General features: G+C 43.0%; 2 protein-coding genes across 3 annotated transcripts; both read right to left on the bottom strand.

Moving 5' to 3' along the window:
* Positions 1–54: 54 nt before the first annotated feature.
* si:ch211-269e2.1 (cohesin subunit SA-2) lies at positions 55–13,625 on the bottom strand. Of its 2 annotated transcripts, XM_041056853.1 has the most exons (32): positions 13,504–13,625; positions 12,308–12,404; positions 12,110–12,197; positions 11,080–11,244; positions 10,620–10,716; positions 10,413–10,489; positions 10,236–10,307; positions 9,708–9,912; positions 9,460–9,611; positions 9,295–9,368; positions 9,059–9,182; positions 8,849–8,947; positions 8,671–8,750; positions 8,474–8,581; positions 8,266–8,386; positions 8,020–8,137; positions 7,059–7,162; positions 6,756–6,848; positions 6,546–6,632; positions 5,885–6,085; positions 5,346–5,422; positions 5,150–5,237; positions 4,934–5,014; positions 4,714–4,806; positions 4,458–4,632; positions 2,470–2,606; positions 1,912–2,013; positions 1,672–1,823; positions 1,450–1,578; positions 1,168–1,358; positions 1,000–1,075; positions 55–897 (listed from the first exon to the last, which is right to left on the bottom strand). In XM_041056853.1, exons 2-32 carry the CDS (start codon positions 12,355–12,357, stop codon positions 756–758), a joined length of 3,558 nt encoding a protein of 1,185 aa, XP_040912787.1. In that variant the 5' UTR covers positions 12,358–12,404; positions 13,504–13,625; the 3' UTR covers positions 55–755. The 2 variants fall into 2 exon arrangements, with proteins under 2 accessions (XP_040912787.1, XP_040912788.1); XM_041056854.1 differs by lacking the exons at positions 55–897; positions 1,000–1,075; positions 1,168–1,358 and having other exon boundaries at positions 1,697–1,823.
* A 1,282-nt stretch (positions 13,626–14,907) lies between these two features.
* Positions 14,908–17,981, bottom strand: si:ch211-218d20.15. The gene is made up of 8 exons (XM_041057758.1): positions 17,751–17,981; positions 17,309–17,427; positions 16,700–16,760; positions 16,549–16,616; positions 16,007–16,109; positions 15,564–15,682; positions 15,320–15,465; positions 14,908–15,232 (listed from the first exon to the last, which is right to left on the bottom strand). The coding sequence occupies exons 1-8, from the start codon at positions 17,809–17,811 to the stop codon at positions 15,124–15,126; spliced, it is 786 nt and encodes a 261-aa protein (XP_040913692.1). The 5' UTR covers positions 17,812–17,981; the 3' UTR covers positions 14,908–15,123.
* Between the last annotated feature and the right edge of the window lie 383 nt (positions 17,982–18,364).

Raw genomic sequence — 18,364 nt, 5'->3', positions numbered from 1 at the left:
TATGGATTTGTCAGCTGAAATACCACATCTTTAAAACAACAATTCAAACTCGTTCAGATTATTTTTTTTATTATTTAAGCGAATTAATAGCAATACATAAGTAGTTTTTGGCTAAATTTAACCCAACCATTTCCTATAAGGAGCAATAATAAAGTGGCAGGTGGGACAGTAAAAGCTTAATTCTTAATGAATCCCAGGTAATACTCAAATAGACAAACCTTGGACCTGAGGGTGATCCAAAAGAAAAAATAAATAATGGATCATTTATAACGTTCAAGTACAGAAAAGCTGTAAAAAAAAAAATTTTTTTTTTAATTATGCACATACTGATAGAGTGTCCTCAAATTTAAGGGGTCTTGACCTTAATCTGACATTATTTGAAGAGTAAGACCGGTCTTCGAATTTCTTATTTTTGAAACAGCCATGAAAAGACTTAAAATCACCTCATAGTATGTATATATATATATATATAGTTTTGAATTTTTACACAGCCATAGTTGTTGTGTTAAACAGTAGGACACTGTAGTTTTTAGCAGATGTTACTCAAACATGAGTGAATAGTGCATTTGCTGTGGAATATTTTCATTAGCGGATTGATCCACATTGGGTGCTCAATGGCATGCTGGGATGTCTGGACATCTGAATGCGAGACGTGAGTTATAAGGTGCAAAAAAACCAAAAAGGAAATTTTCTCACTCTGTTTGAGACGTCCACTGAGGTCTTGCTGCTCGTACGAGGTTTGTTCCCCAACCTCCTCATATTTCAAGTTCAATCTCCACAGCGTCATCATCCACCTCGTTGCTCGTGCTGAGGACAGATCCCTCGGTGGTGAGTCTTCTTGCCGGAGGTTCCAGTGGAACTGAAAACTGGTCCGTATCAGTTGTCCTCTCCCGCTGGCTGAGGAGGTTACAGCAAGAGTAAGATAAATAGGATCTAATTTGTAACTGGTCTATGAAATGAACAGAAATCTGAGTGTAAGGAATCATCCTTCAGCCTCACCTTGGACTGAAGTTGGATCTGTGACCTTTGCTAGCTTTGGAGTCAACGGGGCTGAACGGACAGGGGGATTTGCCTCCTAAAACACAAATACACATATGATGTAGCAGGTATTTAGAGGCAATAAGGGCCTAATGATTCTGTGCTTGACTGTGTTGTTCAGTGCAGTACCTTCTAGTTTCTGTTTGGAAAAGGGAGAGCGATTGGGCAGGCAGAGCTTCCTGTCAGAGCTAACGTAGGACACAGCATCTTCCCCTTCAGCTACAGCCAACAGAGAAGCACGATAGTAGATGAGCGGCTGCCAGCACTCCTCTCTGAGGACAATGATGTGCTCTGCAGTGTGCTTCTGCAGGTAGGAGAACCTGCACAGGCATGAACAAAGTTTCAGAAATTTCAAAAATCCGTGTTTAGGACATTTAAAAACCTGTATGCGACCCTGTATGCAGGGCTTACACCGTCTTCTTGTCTGGTTTGAGCAGTTTGCTGGAGAACTCGCTGAGGATGGTCAGGTATGAGAGGTATGGTGGTGTAGGTGTTTCCGGGGTCTGGCTGAACTCTTGGAACACAAACTCTATGCCGTTCCTACACAAATGAATACACAAACTTTAGGTACAAAAACCTGCAAAAAAAAAAAAGAAAGAATCCAGGTCCTGAAACACAAGAACCCGTGCTGACCTGTGGATCACGACGATGCACTCACGAAACTTGACGAGGTCCCCGAAGGTGAGGGCAAACCGCCTGGCCAGCTCCTTGATGCTGGTGAAGGTCTGGACCCCGGGGTGAGCGCTGCCGCCGCTCTCCTGCTCCTTTTTTAGACGCACAAACAGCTGGGGGGCACAGAGAACACCACGTCAGCATATTTCCGCTCGCCAAAGACAGCGAGCGTGTGATGCTTTTCAGATGCGTGTGGAGTACCTGCTGCAAACAGAGCACCAGTGTGCGAGCACTCTCTATCTTATCCATCTGTCTGGTCCTGTACACCATCTCCTTGATGATGTCTCCAAAGTCATTATAATACTGGGGAAAAAGAAAGAGAAACATCATCCGTGTGATTTTGTTGTATACAGTAGCTTTAAAGGAATAATTTTGGGAAATGCAATATATATGGAGCTAAAAATATTTTGAACCCGTTTCTCAGCTTTAAGGTGTGCTCAAACAGAAGGAGAGAGAGACGGGGCAGTACTGCACACAGAGACAGTGGAAAGACTCATCTCCACTGTCAGTTCATTGGCTGTTTGGGTCCAGCAGACAAACTTTCCAGGTGCTGGTGGGCTGATTTTGTTACCTGTGGACAGAGCCATGCTAGCCGTTTCCCCCTGTGTCCAGTCTCTGTGCTAGGCTAAGCTAACCAGCTGCTACCTGTAGGTTCATGTTTACCATACAGACACGAGAGCATTAGTGATCTTCTCATCTAACTCTCTGTAGTGGATTTAACAAAATGCTGAACTGTGCCTTTAAGGAGTTAACCTTTACCTTCACATAGTACATGAAGACCTCGGCGGCCATGCTCATCTCCAGCACCCCGTGCACTACCAGCTTGCAGAAGGCCGCGAGCAGATTTCTTCGTTTGTGAAGGTCCTCCAGCCTCTCCACTTCAGAGTTTTCACTGACTGAGCCAGATGGAGTTGAAGTGTGTGGTTGGATATGAAGTGGTCAAGAGCGAGAGAAGCGGAAGGAGGGGGGGGTTGAAAGTAAGAAGAGTGATTAATCATGAGAAATCATATAACAGAAAAGAAAAGAACAAAGCGCAGGCGGGAAAGAGTGTTTTAGTTAGTTTCAGGACAATGGCTTTAGCAGGTGGAAATCAAAGATAACATAAGACTAGAGTTATGGTTGTGACACCATGTGGCTTCAATCTTTCACAAGGCTAATAAAATAGCCTCGGAGGTGAGCCAAAGTTAATGGAATTTTCTCACGGAAAGAGATTGCCCTGATTTTATGATTTAACTCAGTGCCCTTGCCCTCCGAGTGATCTCTGATCCAGCAGCTAATAGAAAACACTGTCTATATAACAAAACCGTTACCAGGCAAATCCAATAAAACAATAGCTTTTTATTACATGTTCAAAAACCAATAATCCTGTATTGTATTTGGTTGAACATTTAAGAGATTCCCACCAGGACAGTTATTGACTTCTCTGGACTCTCCCATATTTGGATGCAATATGTTTCTGAAAGTAGAAGCTATTGTAAAAGATAATAAAATGTTTTAGTTATAGTCAGCCATGAATGAATTCATAAGTTTACCAGCAGGACTTTACAAAGAGAACTCCCCGCTATGTGTTTCCAACATGTCAATCTTGTTTTTCTCATTTTAGATCAGACAGGAGCATACTGCCGTCCTCAATTTACAAGCTGCATCACTTTGCATAACAAAGTCTAACATCCTTTCATACAAATTAGTCAACCCTGTTTCAGTCTGAAGATATTAACAAGGTTTCCTTTGTAATTGAGGGTCAATTGTCAGGTCAGGTTGGAAATCAGGCCCCATTTACAGTCAGCAGGCAGCTCTGCAGTGAGTTATTAAGCCAAATGTGTGGCCGTGCATTTAATATCTGCATGTCTTTACCGCGGCGAGCTGCTGCTCTGAACCGGTGCTTCGCTCAGAGCACCAAAGGCCCAGGAAACAGAATGCTGCTCTGGCAGAGTGAGAGTGCCATCTACTGTGCAACACCGCAGCGTGTTTTCTCCAGGGTGCCCCGAACGCTGCCTGAGTACACGTTCGTCAAGCACAAGACTGAGAAGCAGCTGTGTGAGGAGGCAAATGTCAAAATATTCACATTATAGGAACAGTTCACTGTCTTTGCTGTACGGCAAAGCATTTCTAAAGCAGCCAGAGTACAACCAAAAAAATAAAATAAAATTCAAGTATCCATTTTGGATTTGGTCCTGGTGGTCTAGTGTTTCAGATTTATAACATATACAGTAATCACAACATTCAATCCTGGGACTTTAAGTACATTTATTCAAGTACTCTACTTAAAGGTGCTACACGTAGTCCCAAAGAGTTCAAATGAAAGATTAGAGAATAGTCAAAAACATGAATACAAATTTGTGTGTTAGAACTTTGTTTTCTGTTCTTTCCTCTCCCGTTAATCCTCAGAAATCTGTAAATGGAAATAACCCAGTAATTTACACCTTAATATCAAAAGTTTCCAGGAAATTAGCTCTGTCATTGCAAAATCCAGAATCTGTGACTATAAAAATATTTTTAATTTCGAAAGTTTAACTAGTAGATACAAGATCTCTCTTACTTCACTGAAATGTCCTAGCTTAGTGTTTGTGCACTTGAGGTTTCAAGTTTCCACATCACACTTGTATGGGTTGCTTTTGTACGAAATTAGTTGTGATGACACAAAATCATACGTGCATGTACACGTCTTAAAATCAGATTTCAGGTGAGCGCAGAGAAACTGTCTTCCCTCAGCAGATGAAAGAGAAGTGAACAGACTGAGGTCTCACCTCTGCTCTGGCTGTCACAGTCTGGGCCAACAAAGATGCGCATGCATACAAAGGTCAACAGCGCCCTCTGCAGTTTGGGACTGGGCGTGTAGAGTAGAGGACCAAAGGAGGTGGGATCCCACACATGTCGCTGGTAGGAATGAGCCATCAGGACGTCACACACGCCCAGAAAAGCCTAAAACAGAAAAATGACAGGAAGTTCGACAGAAAAGAGTAAATGGTGCCATAACTGCCAAAACCAGCACCTGTTGCCCACCTGCTGCTGCACACTGTGGTCAGGGTGGGAGAGACTGCGATGACTCCTCTCACAGAACAGACGCAGCTGGAGCCTCTGGGCCACAGCTTTATCCTAAAACACACACACACACACACACACAGAGGGCTTCAGGAAGAGGCACAATGATTGAGTGACATACAAAGCAGCATTTTGCCTGCAAACATGCATGTGATCATTTGTGCGTAAGGATGTAACTCACTCTCGAGGTTAGAGTTTCACTGCTCGTGTTGAGAGACCAGAGCATGAAGTAACACAGACACTGCAGAACTTCCAGCAGCACCTACAGACCAAAGGGAAGGAAAGAGACAGAGACTGAGGATGATTGTAATAGGAAGGCAGTGGATAAATAAGCTCAGAGAAGAGAAGTTAAATTATCAGTGGCTACATCTGCTTATTCAGAGCACAGTGATGGTACCTCAGGCGGTGGTCCTCCCTGGCTGCTGTCCTCTGACAGGAGGGGAGAGAGCAGCTCGAACAGACTCCACTGAGAGAGGTCGTGACAGCTACAACAACATGGACAGAAACAAATACGTACAGCATTTAAATACACCTCGCTGGCAGAATGTTGCACACTCACACATCATTGTGAATTCATCTCTATTAAACCTTACTTGTGGAAAGCTCTGAGTTTCCTCAGCGTGGCTACAATTTCTCCAGTTTTCGCCTCGTCCGCAGAGAAACAGTCATCCTACAACAGACAAACAGGAAGTGATAACTCCACTTGTTAGGCCAGGCTCTTTATTCTTCGCCTAAACATGTGATTGTCACGCTTGTATACCAGTGGTTGCCGACCATCGCGGCCTGTGACCTCTGATCTTGAATGAACTGTAAGCAGTTACACCGAAATCACTACAGAGTGATTTCGTTTGAAGGATCTGAGGCCTGGAGACATGAAAGTATCCAGTATTTTATAAGAAAAAAAAGATATGTACATTATTTTGTGTAACAGAAATATCTGATGACCCATCAAATTTTTCTCAGGATGCCTTGATTGGGAAAACTAAGCCTATGTTGTTAGGCTCATTTGTAAAAACAGTCACCGTGAAGACACAACATTTATCGTCCTGGACAAGTGAATACAATTATAACCAGTTCAGTTCAGTACATGTACTGTACATCCATATACCTGTGGCCACACAGTGCACCTCACCTTGAGTGAGTCTTCCAGCAGGAAGGTCAGTTGGTCCACCCAGGTCTGGACCAGAGAGTCTCTGGCAGCTTGGGCTGTGGAGCACCACGTCGTCTCCTCCCCACACAGACTGAGGTATGTGCGGGCTGCTGCCTCCAGCACAGCAGGGCCCAAGTGGAGGTTCAGGACAGCTCCCATCTCTGCCATGAGGCCGGACACCGCCTGAGGGAGAGGACAAGGACAGCGCCTGTTAGTTCTAACAACACAAACAACTTCAAGACATCACATTTGGTCATTTGGTATTTGTCATAGTTTTTTGACATTTTATGGACTACGTGATGAATAATAATTGCCCTCGTTAGAGAGGCCTGGATAGTCTTTCTGTCCAACTTTGTGATTTCAGCTAAAATTAGTGTAATTTCACCATTAAAATTTTGCCCATAAATACATGAGAAATGTTCTCAGCATTACCTCAATTTTCATAATACATCTATAATTAACCATTCAGTTTAATTCAGTCATCGAATCAATAACAGAGGCACAGTAAATTTAAAAATCACATTTAAGTTTGTTTTCATGGCTCCAATACTTTGTTCTATCACTAAAGAGCCAATAGTGACTAAGTTATTGTGTTTACCCTGTTTCATATTGTACGTGTAAGTTGAAAAGCTGGGGTGCAGACCTGCGTGTTTTCAGCCTGAGGACACTCAGGGAGGAAATACTGAGGAATCCTCATCAGGGAGGCAACGATGTCCGAGCTACTCGAAAACTGCACAAACAACATGACGAGAACTGTAACGCACAACACCCCGTTGTTCTGTACAGAGATCTGAAAGATCTCCAATGCGAAATTAAATAATACAACAGTAAGAGTTATGTGTGGAATAAATACCTTGGACAGTAGCTTTGGAAGCACAACGAGGAGATGTTCAGTGAGTTTAGCACAGTCATCAATCTGAGTTTTCTTTTCCCTGGCGTTCATTACCTGGAATGTTGAAATACCCACAGTATATTTACAGCTTTATTCATCTGGCAGATGCTTTTGTCCAAAGTATATTTTCAAGCAAAATATAATTTATGACTTGCCTGATCCAATATTTCTATTGCACAGCAGATTTAAGGTAATGCCATATTTATCAGTAAATCATGTTTCACCAGAATTGTTTCAAATTCGTGATATTTTCCTCACTCTGACCTTCTTCGCTCCACTCCTCCCGGCCAGGGCTGGTCCCTCTGAGGCCTGACGCACAGACGCCACCAGAATCTCAACAAGCACTGCTTGTTCCGCCAGTGTAAGACCTACAAATACACACACACACACAGACACACACACAGAAGTTTTACCATCTCCTTCAGAGATGAATACAAAGTATATTTCATTCAAGATATGATAAAGTGTTTGGATAACATCAGTATCTAGCAGTAGTATGTTACGGCTAAAACAGACTTTACTGAAAATCAAGCATATGAGTCCAATATGGCCCGTGACGAACTGATTTAATATGATGCAGATACGCTCATCATGTTAATAATAAACAATCAAAAAGACTTCTAGCTGTAATAGAATAATTAAATACAGACCAAGCTCCACATCCATTTTTAAAGATTAAATCTAACCTAAAATAAAAGATCCTTTGTTTGTAACACCAATAATTTATGAAGTTTTGGCTTAATGATCTTATTAAACTAACATGGAGAGAAAACAAGGACAAAATACGGTATGTTCTGAAGAAAATTTTTGAGAAGCTGTTATTAATCTATTCACAGACCACACTCTGCAGAACACTGATGTTTATTAAGCATCTGATGGACAAAAATAAAAGCATTTAGATGACAATACTCCTGTATAGCTGCCCTTACTGACTGCATCCCAATAACACTCACAAATATGCTTTAGTCATCAATAAGCACTAGGTTTCTAACAGTCCCTCTAGATGACCATGTTCATCCGTAATACAGGAGAAAATGTTTCAGCCAAATCAGCTAAATGATTTGTCAACTTCACCACAGTCTTCCTGCCTGCTCCACCACCACCAACACACACACACACACACACACACACACACACACACACACACACACACACACACACACACACACACACACACACACACACACACACACACACACACACACACACACAGACACGTCCTCACCTGGACTGTGTGAGGAAGAGTCCTGCAGCAGTACAGATGTGAGGGCGGCCCAGTCCTTCAGCAGAGCTCCGCCACAGTCCCACAGACTGTCCACCAGGTACACCACATGTTTGTGCAGCTACACAGAGAGAGACACACACACACACACAGCATCGTGATGTGAACGTATACTATAAGCCCCTCTGTGACACCAGTAAGTCCAGGTGGTTTACTTTGAAACGAATTTAAAGAGCCAACATATTTCACCTCAGCCTCCTGGTGGAACTGCAGCAGAGCCTTCAGCGTGGCAGATGTTCCTTGTTTATGTTCCTCCTCCTCATTTATTTCATCCTGAGTATCAGATCCGGGGGTTACAGTGTTGAGAAGCCTGAGAGAGACGAACAACATCCAGGTAGACATTAAATAGCTGTTTGTTTGTTTTAATTTTTCGCTTTGTTCCAAGTGATGGACGTACCTTGAGTAGAGCAGCTCCCCTGCGGTCGCTGCGAGAGGTCGCTGTGAACAGTAAACAAACTGCAGTAGCTGCTTGTAGTCCTCTGGACTGAGCGCGTTGTCGGACGATCTGCAAATTATTATGAGTTACGCAAACAGCATGAAAACATTAAGGATGGCTGGAGAAGAATAAGAACAGCAAACATGCTGGTGACTAACTTGGAGATGAGAACCAGTAGTTTCATGGTCTGCAAGGCCACTTCGTTGTCCTTATCCAGGGTCATGGAGATCATCCGGTCCTAGAACGCAAACCACCAACGGTAAACATCATGTATTTTGGATAATAACCAACAACAGCAATCCATTCACTGATGCAGCTCTAAGCAGGTTTGGTTACCTTGAAACGGCTGGTGAACAGGTCCAGTTTAGGGAGAAGCAGAGGATCTCCATACAAACCCTGCAAACCTAGCACACACTTGAGACGCACATCAGGTATCTGAAAGATGACCAGGTACACACCAGGTTGTACATACATACATTTCTATTTTTTGTGTTACATCACATTATGTTACAGTATGTTGTGTGTTTTGTCCGTGCTGTTATTTACTTTGTCGTTCATCATCCAGCCCATGTATTTGAGGTAGCTATCATTGAGAAATGCAGAACTGTAGAGCTTCATCCACAAACCCAACTCCTCCATGCAGAGCGAGCGGATTTCTGGAAGCACATCACTGCACAGAAACAAACACACAAAATCTCCAAACTGAATTAAATAACACTGCAACGCACATTGAAAGTTAAGCTAAAATCAGCAAGGTGAGAGAAGGTGTGAAGTTTATTTACCGATATCTCTTGAGGAAAACTCCTTTGAAGACGATGTCCATCATGCTCTCTATCTCGCCCCTCTTCTCCTGCAGCTGGATGAGAGTGAGGAAAGTCAGTCCAAAGTCACTCAGCAAGCAAAGATAAAATCCTCTACACAGTCAGGTACAAAGTGACGTGTCTTACCTCTGTGATCTTCTTCTGTATTCTCTCCAGCTGCTGCGTGCTTTTCTGTCTCACGGTCTTCGTCTTCTGCACCTTGTACAGTTTCTGACTGTTTTCAATCCCGACGCTCAGGCTCAGAGCCACGCCCACCAGAGAGCTCAGCAGCTTCACCGCTTATTAGAGATATCAAAAACAGAGCAGACCACATATTTGTTTATTTAGCACATCTATGTATCTCTACGTGAGTCCATACCTTTTCTATTCCTTACCTGCTAGCGTGCAGGTGTGTCGGAAGGCTCGAACGTAGGAGTTGGACAGCTCTGTGAGCAGTGAGATCAGTGTGTTCATCAGGTAACTGTCGAAGATGACGCTGTGCTGACACTGAGCCACCAGCACCGACACAAAGTCGCAGAACTCCGAGTGAAACCAGCGACCGTACGGGCCTGACTGTATGAGAGGATACTCCACGCTGTCCTACAGTGGAGAGGAGGAGAGAGGGGGAAAAAAAAGTAACACACTCATCTGTCTCATCTGTCTCATCTGTCTATATCAGAGGTGAATCCAAAATCACTCCCACTTTGCTACCTATATTTACTTTCTGTCACTGAATGAAACTTATTGTAACCTCATGAAATCCTACATGGGAGTGTCCATTTGCAAGATCCTGAACCTTTGCTCCTGACGTGACAGATGAGAATTTGTTCATTCTACTAACTAGAAAATGTCCTATTGAGTTTTTTTTCATTGTGCAGAGAATATTATATATGGACTAAGTGAATGATGGAGGGATTACTGACTGTATCCATGGGCCACGTGACTGTGAGGATCCACGGAAAGGCCAGAAACTTCTTATACTGCAGACTGGAGACCTGAAACACACACACAGTCACACAGGTTTCAGGTCAAAGTGTCAAAACTGATGCAACAGTGAGAGACAGGAAGATGGAGGAAACACAGATTTGAACACCTCTTACCTCATCCAGCTCCTCGACCATCTTACTCATCACATCGCTGTCCGCTTTGCTCTGACACATCTCCGCGGTGACCACACCTGGGAAACACAGAAGGGAAGCACAGGCATGATTCTGAGTGTTCTGCATCTGTGTGTGTGTGTGTGTGTGTCTGTGTCTGTGTGTCTGTGTGTCTGTGTGCTTTGAGTGTGTCAGCAGGTGTTTGCTTGCCTTTGCACCCAGAGCACTGGATGAAGAAGCCGATGAGATCAAGGAGAGAGGAGTCTCTGTCTGCAACATACGCCTCAATCCAGTCATCTATCACCGCCTGCTCAAACACCACACAAGAGTCAGAGCGAGTTTAGGTTAATATTCTGAAAATTTACCAGATAATATCGACTCTTCTGGTGTTTTATATATATATTGAGGATATAGGCTCATTCTTGTTTTAGTAAACAGCCCAAGGTCAAGAGTAAGTATCTCTGTTCTGATGGTGAACTATTGTTTCCTGTGCACGTCTCTCATACTACTTCTGAGAAAAGCAGAAAGTGCTAATCAGTGTAATTTGACATTGGAGACGTGAACAGTTCTGACTTTCAAATTACAAAAAAAATTTAGAGAATCCAGAGGAGTAACCCCACTCAGAGGTTTTATCAAAGCAGGAGTCGATTACAGAGGTTAGCTTTCTTACCTGCATGGCACTCCTGCCCATGGTGACCACCTCAAACAGGGTGACGGCCTCCACATGCCTCTGTCTGCTGTGGCTGCCTCCTGCTTTGCTAACACTGCTGCGGCTGGCTTTGGCACTTTTGCGTTTGACATTCTCTGAGGCCGTGTGTGCTCTTTTCCTCCTTCTCTGTAGGTTTTGAAAATGTAATAAACAAGAAAGAAAATATAAAGATTTGAAATGATTCACATTCATATATGAAGGAGTTTTTCACCAGTGTGCTTCATCCTAAAGTGGAACGACAGACTCCTCTGGGTTTGCGCTGAAGCACCTTAATGATCGAGGTGCAAATTCAAGACAGTCATTCAGGCACCACACTCTTCACTCCTCCACCTGGGCGCTAACGAGCCTCATCACACATGTGCAGCACTTGGTGAAAAAGCTCTCAAGAAACTATGTCTCTTCTTCATTTATTATTAATGATTAGGTGGAAGTTGGAGCTCTATCACTGACAAAAAATATCAGTAATGAGGAATGTGAAAACATTTAGGGCTTCAGGTAACAATTATTTTCATTATGAGTTAATCTGCTGCTGATTTTCTTGATTTGTCCATTAGTCACATGTCAGTGTATTCTCATATATGACAAAAAAGCAGCAAATCCTCATGTTTGAGAAGCTGAAATTAAATGTTTGCCATTTTTGCTTGAAAAATTACTATATTTAAATGACAATCAAAATAGCTACAGGTTAATCTTGTGTCCAGCAGCCAGCTAATGTCCAAACAACCCCAACAACAGGCCTCTGTGTCATTTACACCTCTGCTATTCCTCCTGTGACATGTCAAAATATCTTCAACGAAAAGGTCCTGTTTTGATCAGAAGCTATACACAATGTCAACAAAATGCCATCACACTGTTGCATTATGTGCTCTTTTGTTAATGTGCACTTCTCTTCAATCATGATCCTGCTCTTCTCCTGCTGCTCCCCTTGTAGCAGTTATCGACCACACGTGAGCGCAAAGTTTCACGAAGCCGTTAATAGAAAAACACCTACCACACTCTTTCGCCTGTTCTCATTCCCCGACTCATCCTCTGAGTGATTGACAGCACCAGAGGTGTTCGCCTCATCATCAGAGTTCTTACTGAGAAGTCAAAAACATGAAATTAGGTTACATGTAAAAAAAAAAAAAAAATTACTATTCAAGGACGCGCTGTCAATTAACGAGATAACTTGTCCATATTTGATGCTTACTTCTGCTCTGAGGACCTGGATGCAGCTGCAGCTGTGGGCTCTGGTATCATCTCACTCCTCAGATTTTTACACAGGGCTCAGGTGTGTGTCTCTGCATCTGGAAATAAAGCTTGATCAGGGTTTGGTCTGAGAATTAGGGTTAAAAAAAACAAAAACAGGCAGGTCTGTACAAATACAATTATGGATACTTGATCAATATTAACCCTGCATCTCCACAGAGAGAGGAGGCAGTCGTAATCATGAATATCTGGCCAATTATGACCAGATCTACAGTAGGGGTAGGGTGCTCGATCCCTTAAGCACTGATACTACTAATATGAAGTCTAGTGTCAAGGATCAGGATCGATACCAAAAAGAAAAAAACAAAACCTGAGAAAAAAAACATGGACTTTTCTTAGCACTGCTGAGAGAATTCACATCATGAACTTGTGTTATTTGCCTTTAAATCTGTTGCATGTGTTTAAACATGCATGTGATTTAGTGATTAAAAGATTTGGCAAATTATTTGACGGCAATTAAAACATATGGAGTCACCTAGGACTGCAAATAATGAATATTATCATCATTATTGATTAAAGGGACAGTTATTCTCTTGATCAGTTGATCGTTTTGTCTGTAGTATTTCAGTGAACAGTAAAAAAAAAAAAAGCCTGTTTCCCACAAACTAAGGCGAATCCTCACATTCGAGAAGCTGTTAACAGCCAATATGTGAAATATTGTTTTCCAAAACAATTGATGCTTAATATTCTGTCGATCAACTAATTGATTAATCGGTGCCTTCGCCTCAGGAATAATGACATATTCCTTTCATTGACTGTGGCCCTGGTGTTACTTGGTATTTGACCCAGGGCAGTTAACTCATGGTTATAACTACCTCTAATCAGACAGGGGGGCTTCACGGTCGTCTGACATGGTCCCTCCACTGGGAGGAGCTGGTAGGGCTTTAAAGGGTTGCTCAAGGACACTTCGGCAGAACAGATGCTAGTTCATATGAGGGTCGCATGGTGGAGACACAACACTATCCCACTACTTACTGAGCTCACGCATGTTTTTACAAACACTGATATATCATTTCCTGAAGTAGTCCTGAGGTGTGCACAATGTACCTGACAAACATTAAAAATGACTGGCAGTTAAACAAAAACAAAAAGAAAGAAAAACAACAGGCCGATCGCTCCTCAAGTTTTCAGACTTACCTTCTTTACATTTCTTCATTCTTGCTTGATGTTCACTGATGAGTGATTTTGAAGCCGAAAGCTGTCAGACTAATAAAATTCAAGTACCTCCGCGGATATAATCCTCCGTCTGTGCCCCAGCTCTCACAGTCAAGTTGCCGGACAGCCTAACCCTTCCTGATTGGCTGGCGCACCACAACCGACTTATGCGATTGGGCTTTCTTTAACGTCGCTCACGGTTAAGTCCCTCCTCCGGCCGGGGCTGTGACAGTCAGACGCCGTCCGGTTTTGCGCGTACCCCAGCACCGTAAACATCTGTAGGCAGACAGCAGACGCACTCCACACGCATGACACATGAGCTTTAGCGGGTGTGCGTGGATCACAGGAGTGTGTGTTACTGTCATACAACACCGATAAACACTAATCCAACACGCCGCTTATTTTGGTGCAAACTGTCCTTCAGACCTGGTCCCGAATGCGCCTCTTGTGTATTTTAATTAGCCAGCAGTTGTTAATTCAGAAGGGAGCAGTCATGGTATTTCCTGCTTTAACGTGTTGCAGGAACTGAACAGCAGGGGGAGCCATTTACTCGCCACAGAATTTCAGTTAAAGGACAAGTTCATCGTTTCCTGCCAGTGTGACTGAAAACAACAGTCAGGCTCCCATGTCAACACTGAAAACAGGTTTTACTTGTTGTTACCTTTGCATTTTCAGTGTAATCCACAGGCCTCTTTCCTGCACAACAACGCAATTCAAGTATTCCTGAAACCTCTTTAACGGATTTGACAACCGGTCTATACATTTGTGATTCCAATGTTCTTGTTGACTTTATTAATTTATTAAAATGGCATCAGCCTCTGCTGGAAGGGAGTCTTTGCTATTTGATAAACCTGCAGAGCTGCAACAATTAGTTTATAATTACCTAACAGAAAATAAATATTGCAACTACTTTGATAATCGATTAACAGTTTTAGTCCTTTGCCATGGAAAAACTCCAAACATCCGCTGGTTAAAGCTTCTCTAATGTGAGGATATGCTGCTATATATATATATATATATATATATATATATATATATATATATATATATATATATATATATATATATATGATTTATTGATTAATCAGTAATGCAAATAATCTTTAGTTGCAGCCCTACAGCTGTCTTTTACTTGCCATTACAAGTCCAAATGTCTGCCCTGAATGTCTGTTCTTGGCTCTGGTCACATCTACCTGATGTAGCTAACATGTCTGGTGAGGTGAGGACACACACACTGTCCCATAACAGGGATAGAGCACACACCACCTCCCTATTGCATTAAATTTTATTATTTCATTTTAGGTTAAAAAAAAAATTATAACAGTAGTGCAACAAGGGATTCGACAAGTTTACATTCATTTCCAAACACCTAACACCGTAGGGATTAATATGGGCCACATTCAGAAGGGCAATATAAAAACCTAGATGATTTGTAAATGAAGTAGGCTTTCCGATCCTGCCGTCAATCAGTTGAATCAACTTGTGTAGCACCTTTTCACAGTCTTAACAACATCAGTTCATTTCGAAGCAGGAGACTCCTGGAGGAACCTGCTGCATCAGAAGGTCAGGGTTCAGAGATACAGAGGTGTTCGTCAGGGCAAGTCAGGACAGGAACTGGGACACAAAGGTCACAGCCTGGTGAACGTCTTCTGTCAGCTCCTCCGGCAGTGACAACACCACCGATGTTAAGCTTTGAGTTATTTCTAATATCCTACAGAGAAAATAATACACGGTTGTTATCAGACTGCTGCATTAATCATCATCTCCCCCCCAACTGAACGTTTGCATTTTAACTCACCAGTTAATGTAGTGAGCAGCCAGCTGAGGTTCATGCCTGGAGCCTTCGTCTACCACGAGAGACTGTTTCATCTGTTTGAAGTTGGCCTCGATATCTTTCTTTATTTCAGAGAAGACCTGAATTCCCCTGAAAGAGCTGATGACTTGCTACCAAAAAAAAAAGAGACGTTTAAAGGTACAGAAAAGGAGAAAGTTTTTTAAAAAAAAAGGACATTACTGAAAAGAGGAAAATTGATTCTCCTTACATATATAACTGACAGCTGGTGGGCAATGTATTTATGACTTCCAAGGTGCCTGATGTCTTCTTCTAGCTGCTGACTCAGCACCAGGAGCTGGTTCAGTTTGGCAATGTGGAAGAAGTATTCTGCAACAGAAGCATCAGCTTACATGAGCTGTACTCTTTGGAAACACAAGAATGTGTTTTGATCATGTATCTAACCTGCACGGAGGGAGGGGTCTGAGCTGTGTTATTGTGTTAACCACAGGGTATCCACATGTGCACGAGAGGCATGAAAAGACTGTGAATTATTACTGTTTGTGCTGGACGTCAGTGTTTACATTACTGTAGCAAATGCATTTCCTCAAGCTTTCTAAAAGTAATGCACACCTTGTAATTAAAAACCACAACAGACTGAGAAATGCATCTTGCTCCCCGTACTGCAGGATGTGGATACATTATCTCTCTCACCGTCCATTGGCGGCCTCTCCAACATTTCCACGGGGCTGCCCTGAATGAGGAACACTTCTACACGAGGAAACATTGCAGACAGACCCACCATGTCCAGGTAGTCCTGAGGAAACACGTGAAACAACTTATTTCTGGTACAGTAGATGGTAATGCATTATTTTACCTGTCTATCATTTCCCAATAATTTAAAGAAGTGGTTGTATTTTAATTATAGGGGGCATACAGGCACTTTACTTCCACTTATAGTTTGAGTAATAAGTAATGGGTTTCAATAGGTAATTCTTTCCCTCTGTAAATCAACAACTGCTTATAAAACCAACACAACAACCTAACAACTAGAGACTTGTCTCTATTTTCCATATATGTATTTGAATTACATGCTTTCCAGGAAACTACTAGGAAATCATTAGGGAACGGTAATAAAGCCTGACCTCTTCTTGGCTCAAATATTTTAAAGTTATATGTGAAATGATTTGGCTGCATTTCATGGCATGCAATGAAACTCAAGGTTTCTGTATGATTTAGCATGTCAGATGTGATACCTCCAGCTGTGGCATAGGCTTTGGTAGATGTTCAAGGCACTGCAGCATCTGGTCAAGGATCTCGGATCCTTTAAGAATATGGCACAAATATGTCAAACATGCAGGAGCCATCCAATTCATATTAAACTCTATGATTCGTTGCCACTCATACCTTGAGCCTGGAAAGTGTCTGACTCCTCTGGGCTGCAGCCTTGTCCCAGCTGCTCCTGAAACTGTAAAACAGAAACTATGACTCACACTGGGACAGACACAGTGGACCTGATACCCGTTTATGTGTCCTGGGATGTTGAGACACGTCGTGTTTAAACTGGCAACGACCTCCTCGAATCTAATGCTGCTTTTGAGTGCTGTTGTAAATGTCCGAGTTGTTGGGCAGGATTACAAAGACATTTGAAAGATGTCGAAATGACCAGGAAAAAGTGGAAATTCCCTGTTGCTGGGTTTTGATCCAAGCAGTTTGATGTGACAAATAAATTCACCCTGAGCCTGAGGGCCCTATTTAATAGCTAAAAAACAAACATGTCAAATACACAAGGGTTAAGGATGGTGGAAAATATATGGACATTAAATTCTACATCATCTCACTGTCAAGTGCACTTTTGAAGATGCACATTTGGATATTTAGTATGTGAATGTGTGTAATTGTGTAAATGGCAGTCACATGGAAATTGGTGCAAACTAAGGAGAAAGTAGCAGAGAATGAATCTGAGCTTTGTCGGTAAAGGTGGAGGTAATACATTTAGTGCACAGGTTGCCCTACCTGCTGCATCTGTGCCCTGATGAGGAGGTCCAGTTGGCCACACAGACAAAGCATCTCCAGGCCCACCTGCTCTGGACCCAGCTGGACAGGCATCAGAGGTCTCTTCACCTGTAGCTCCACTGAGCACAAAGCAAATCCAAATCAGTAGGCCTGTCTGACATGTCTGACATGCCCCCCCCCCCCCCCCCCCCCCCCCCCCTTCCTTCTCCTTCTCCCCTTAATAAACACAAAGCACATCCTGTGAAACAATGTGCATGTGTCATCTATCCTGCAGGTTCCAAGGAAAGGATGGTGGATGGGGACTGAAGGGGAGTGGTCAGTGTGTTGAAATGAGACGGACCCCCGTTTCTGCAGGGCGCACTGCTCCAAGGGGCAATTCGGTTCAAACACCAGAAACATTTACGCAAACGGCGAAACAAAACAAAAAAAAAAAACGACTTACCTTTGAAAGCCTCGTGGTAAACGCAGGGCTGGCAGAGCGGCTCTGATGTGCTCACTGCCATATCTGACTGGAGCTGCCTGTGATTATCACACCTCTTCACCTAAATCTGTTCCGCTGATTAAAGCCATAGGAAGCTCATGAGAGAGCGGGCAGCAGCCTGGCTGAGGCTGGAGAACAAGCAGATCAAGAGTCTGCTCGTTTATTTTATTGCATACGATCGGAACTCTCTATGGAAATGGGGTGCGTTCGAGTGTCAGACGTTCAGACGGGGTGAATGAACGCCGACACGATTGTTTCTCTATCCGTAGCTCGTCGTTTCCTTGTAGGTGACGATGCTCACACGCAGCCGCACGATGGTGAATACATCCATTAGGCCAGGAGGACCAGAGGATGATCCGGGAAATAAAAACAGCAAAACAAACACACGCACACAAAACAATGCCCACGCCCTTCGCAACAACAGTCGCGCAGTAACAGTCTGTGATTTGCAGTTTTGAATCCCCCCCTCCCCGGCCCCCTCACACAGACTGAGGACCAGCCTTTTACAATGATGTCATGGTTTAGGGATGAGGAGCACAGCATCACTTGTTTGGGATGCACCTAAAGGCACAGGT

The sequence above is a fragment of the Toxotes jaculatrix genome, chromosome 15, assembly GCF_017976425.1.
Source record: "Toxotes jaculatrix isolate fToxJac2 chromosome 15, fToxJac2.pri, whole genome shotgun sequence".
NCBI lineage: Eukaryota > Metazoa > Chordata > Actinopteri > Toxotidae > Toxotes > Toxotes jaculatrix.
Note: the sequence above shows the minus strand (reverse complement) of the source record. Positions and strands in the feature narration are given on the sequence as shown.

Excerpts from the sequence above, each read along its gene's own strand:
- si:ch211-269e2.1 (XM_041056853.1), bottom strand. The coding sequence starts at position 12,357 with ATGATACCAGAGCCCACAGCTGCAGCTGCATCCAGGTCCTCAGAGCAG. Across the intron at positions 8,582-8,670 it reads CTACTGGTTCTCATCTCCAA|ATCGTCCGACAACGCGCTCA; the intron begins GTTAGTCACCAG and ends AATAATTTGCAG. Across the intron at positions 1,579-1,671 it reads TGCATCGTCGTGATCCACAG|GAACGGCATAGAGTTTGTGT; the intron begins GTCAGCACGGGT and ends TCATTTGTGTAG.
- si:ch211-218d20.15 (XM_041057758.1), bottom strand. The coding sequence starts at position 17,811 with ATGGCAGTGAGCACATCAGAGCCGCTCTGCCAGCCCTGCGTTTACCAC. Across the intron at positions 16,761-17,308 it reads TCAGGGCACAGATGCAGCAG|TTTCAGGAGCAGCTGGGACA; the intron begins GTAGGGCAACCT and ends TCTGTTTTACAG. Across the intron at positions 15,466-15,563 it reads ACCAGCTGTCAGTTATATAT|CAAGTCATCAGCTCTTTCAG; the intron begins GTAAGGAGAATC and ends TTTTTTTGGTAG.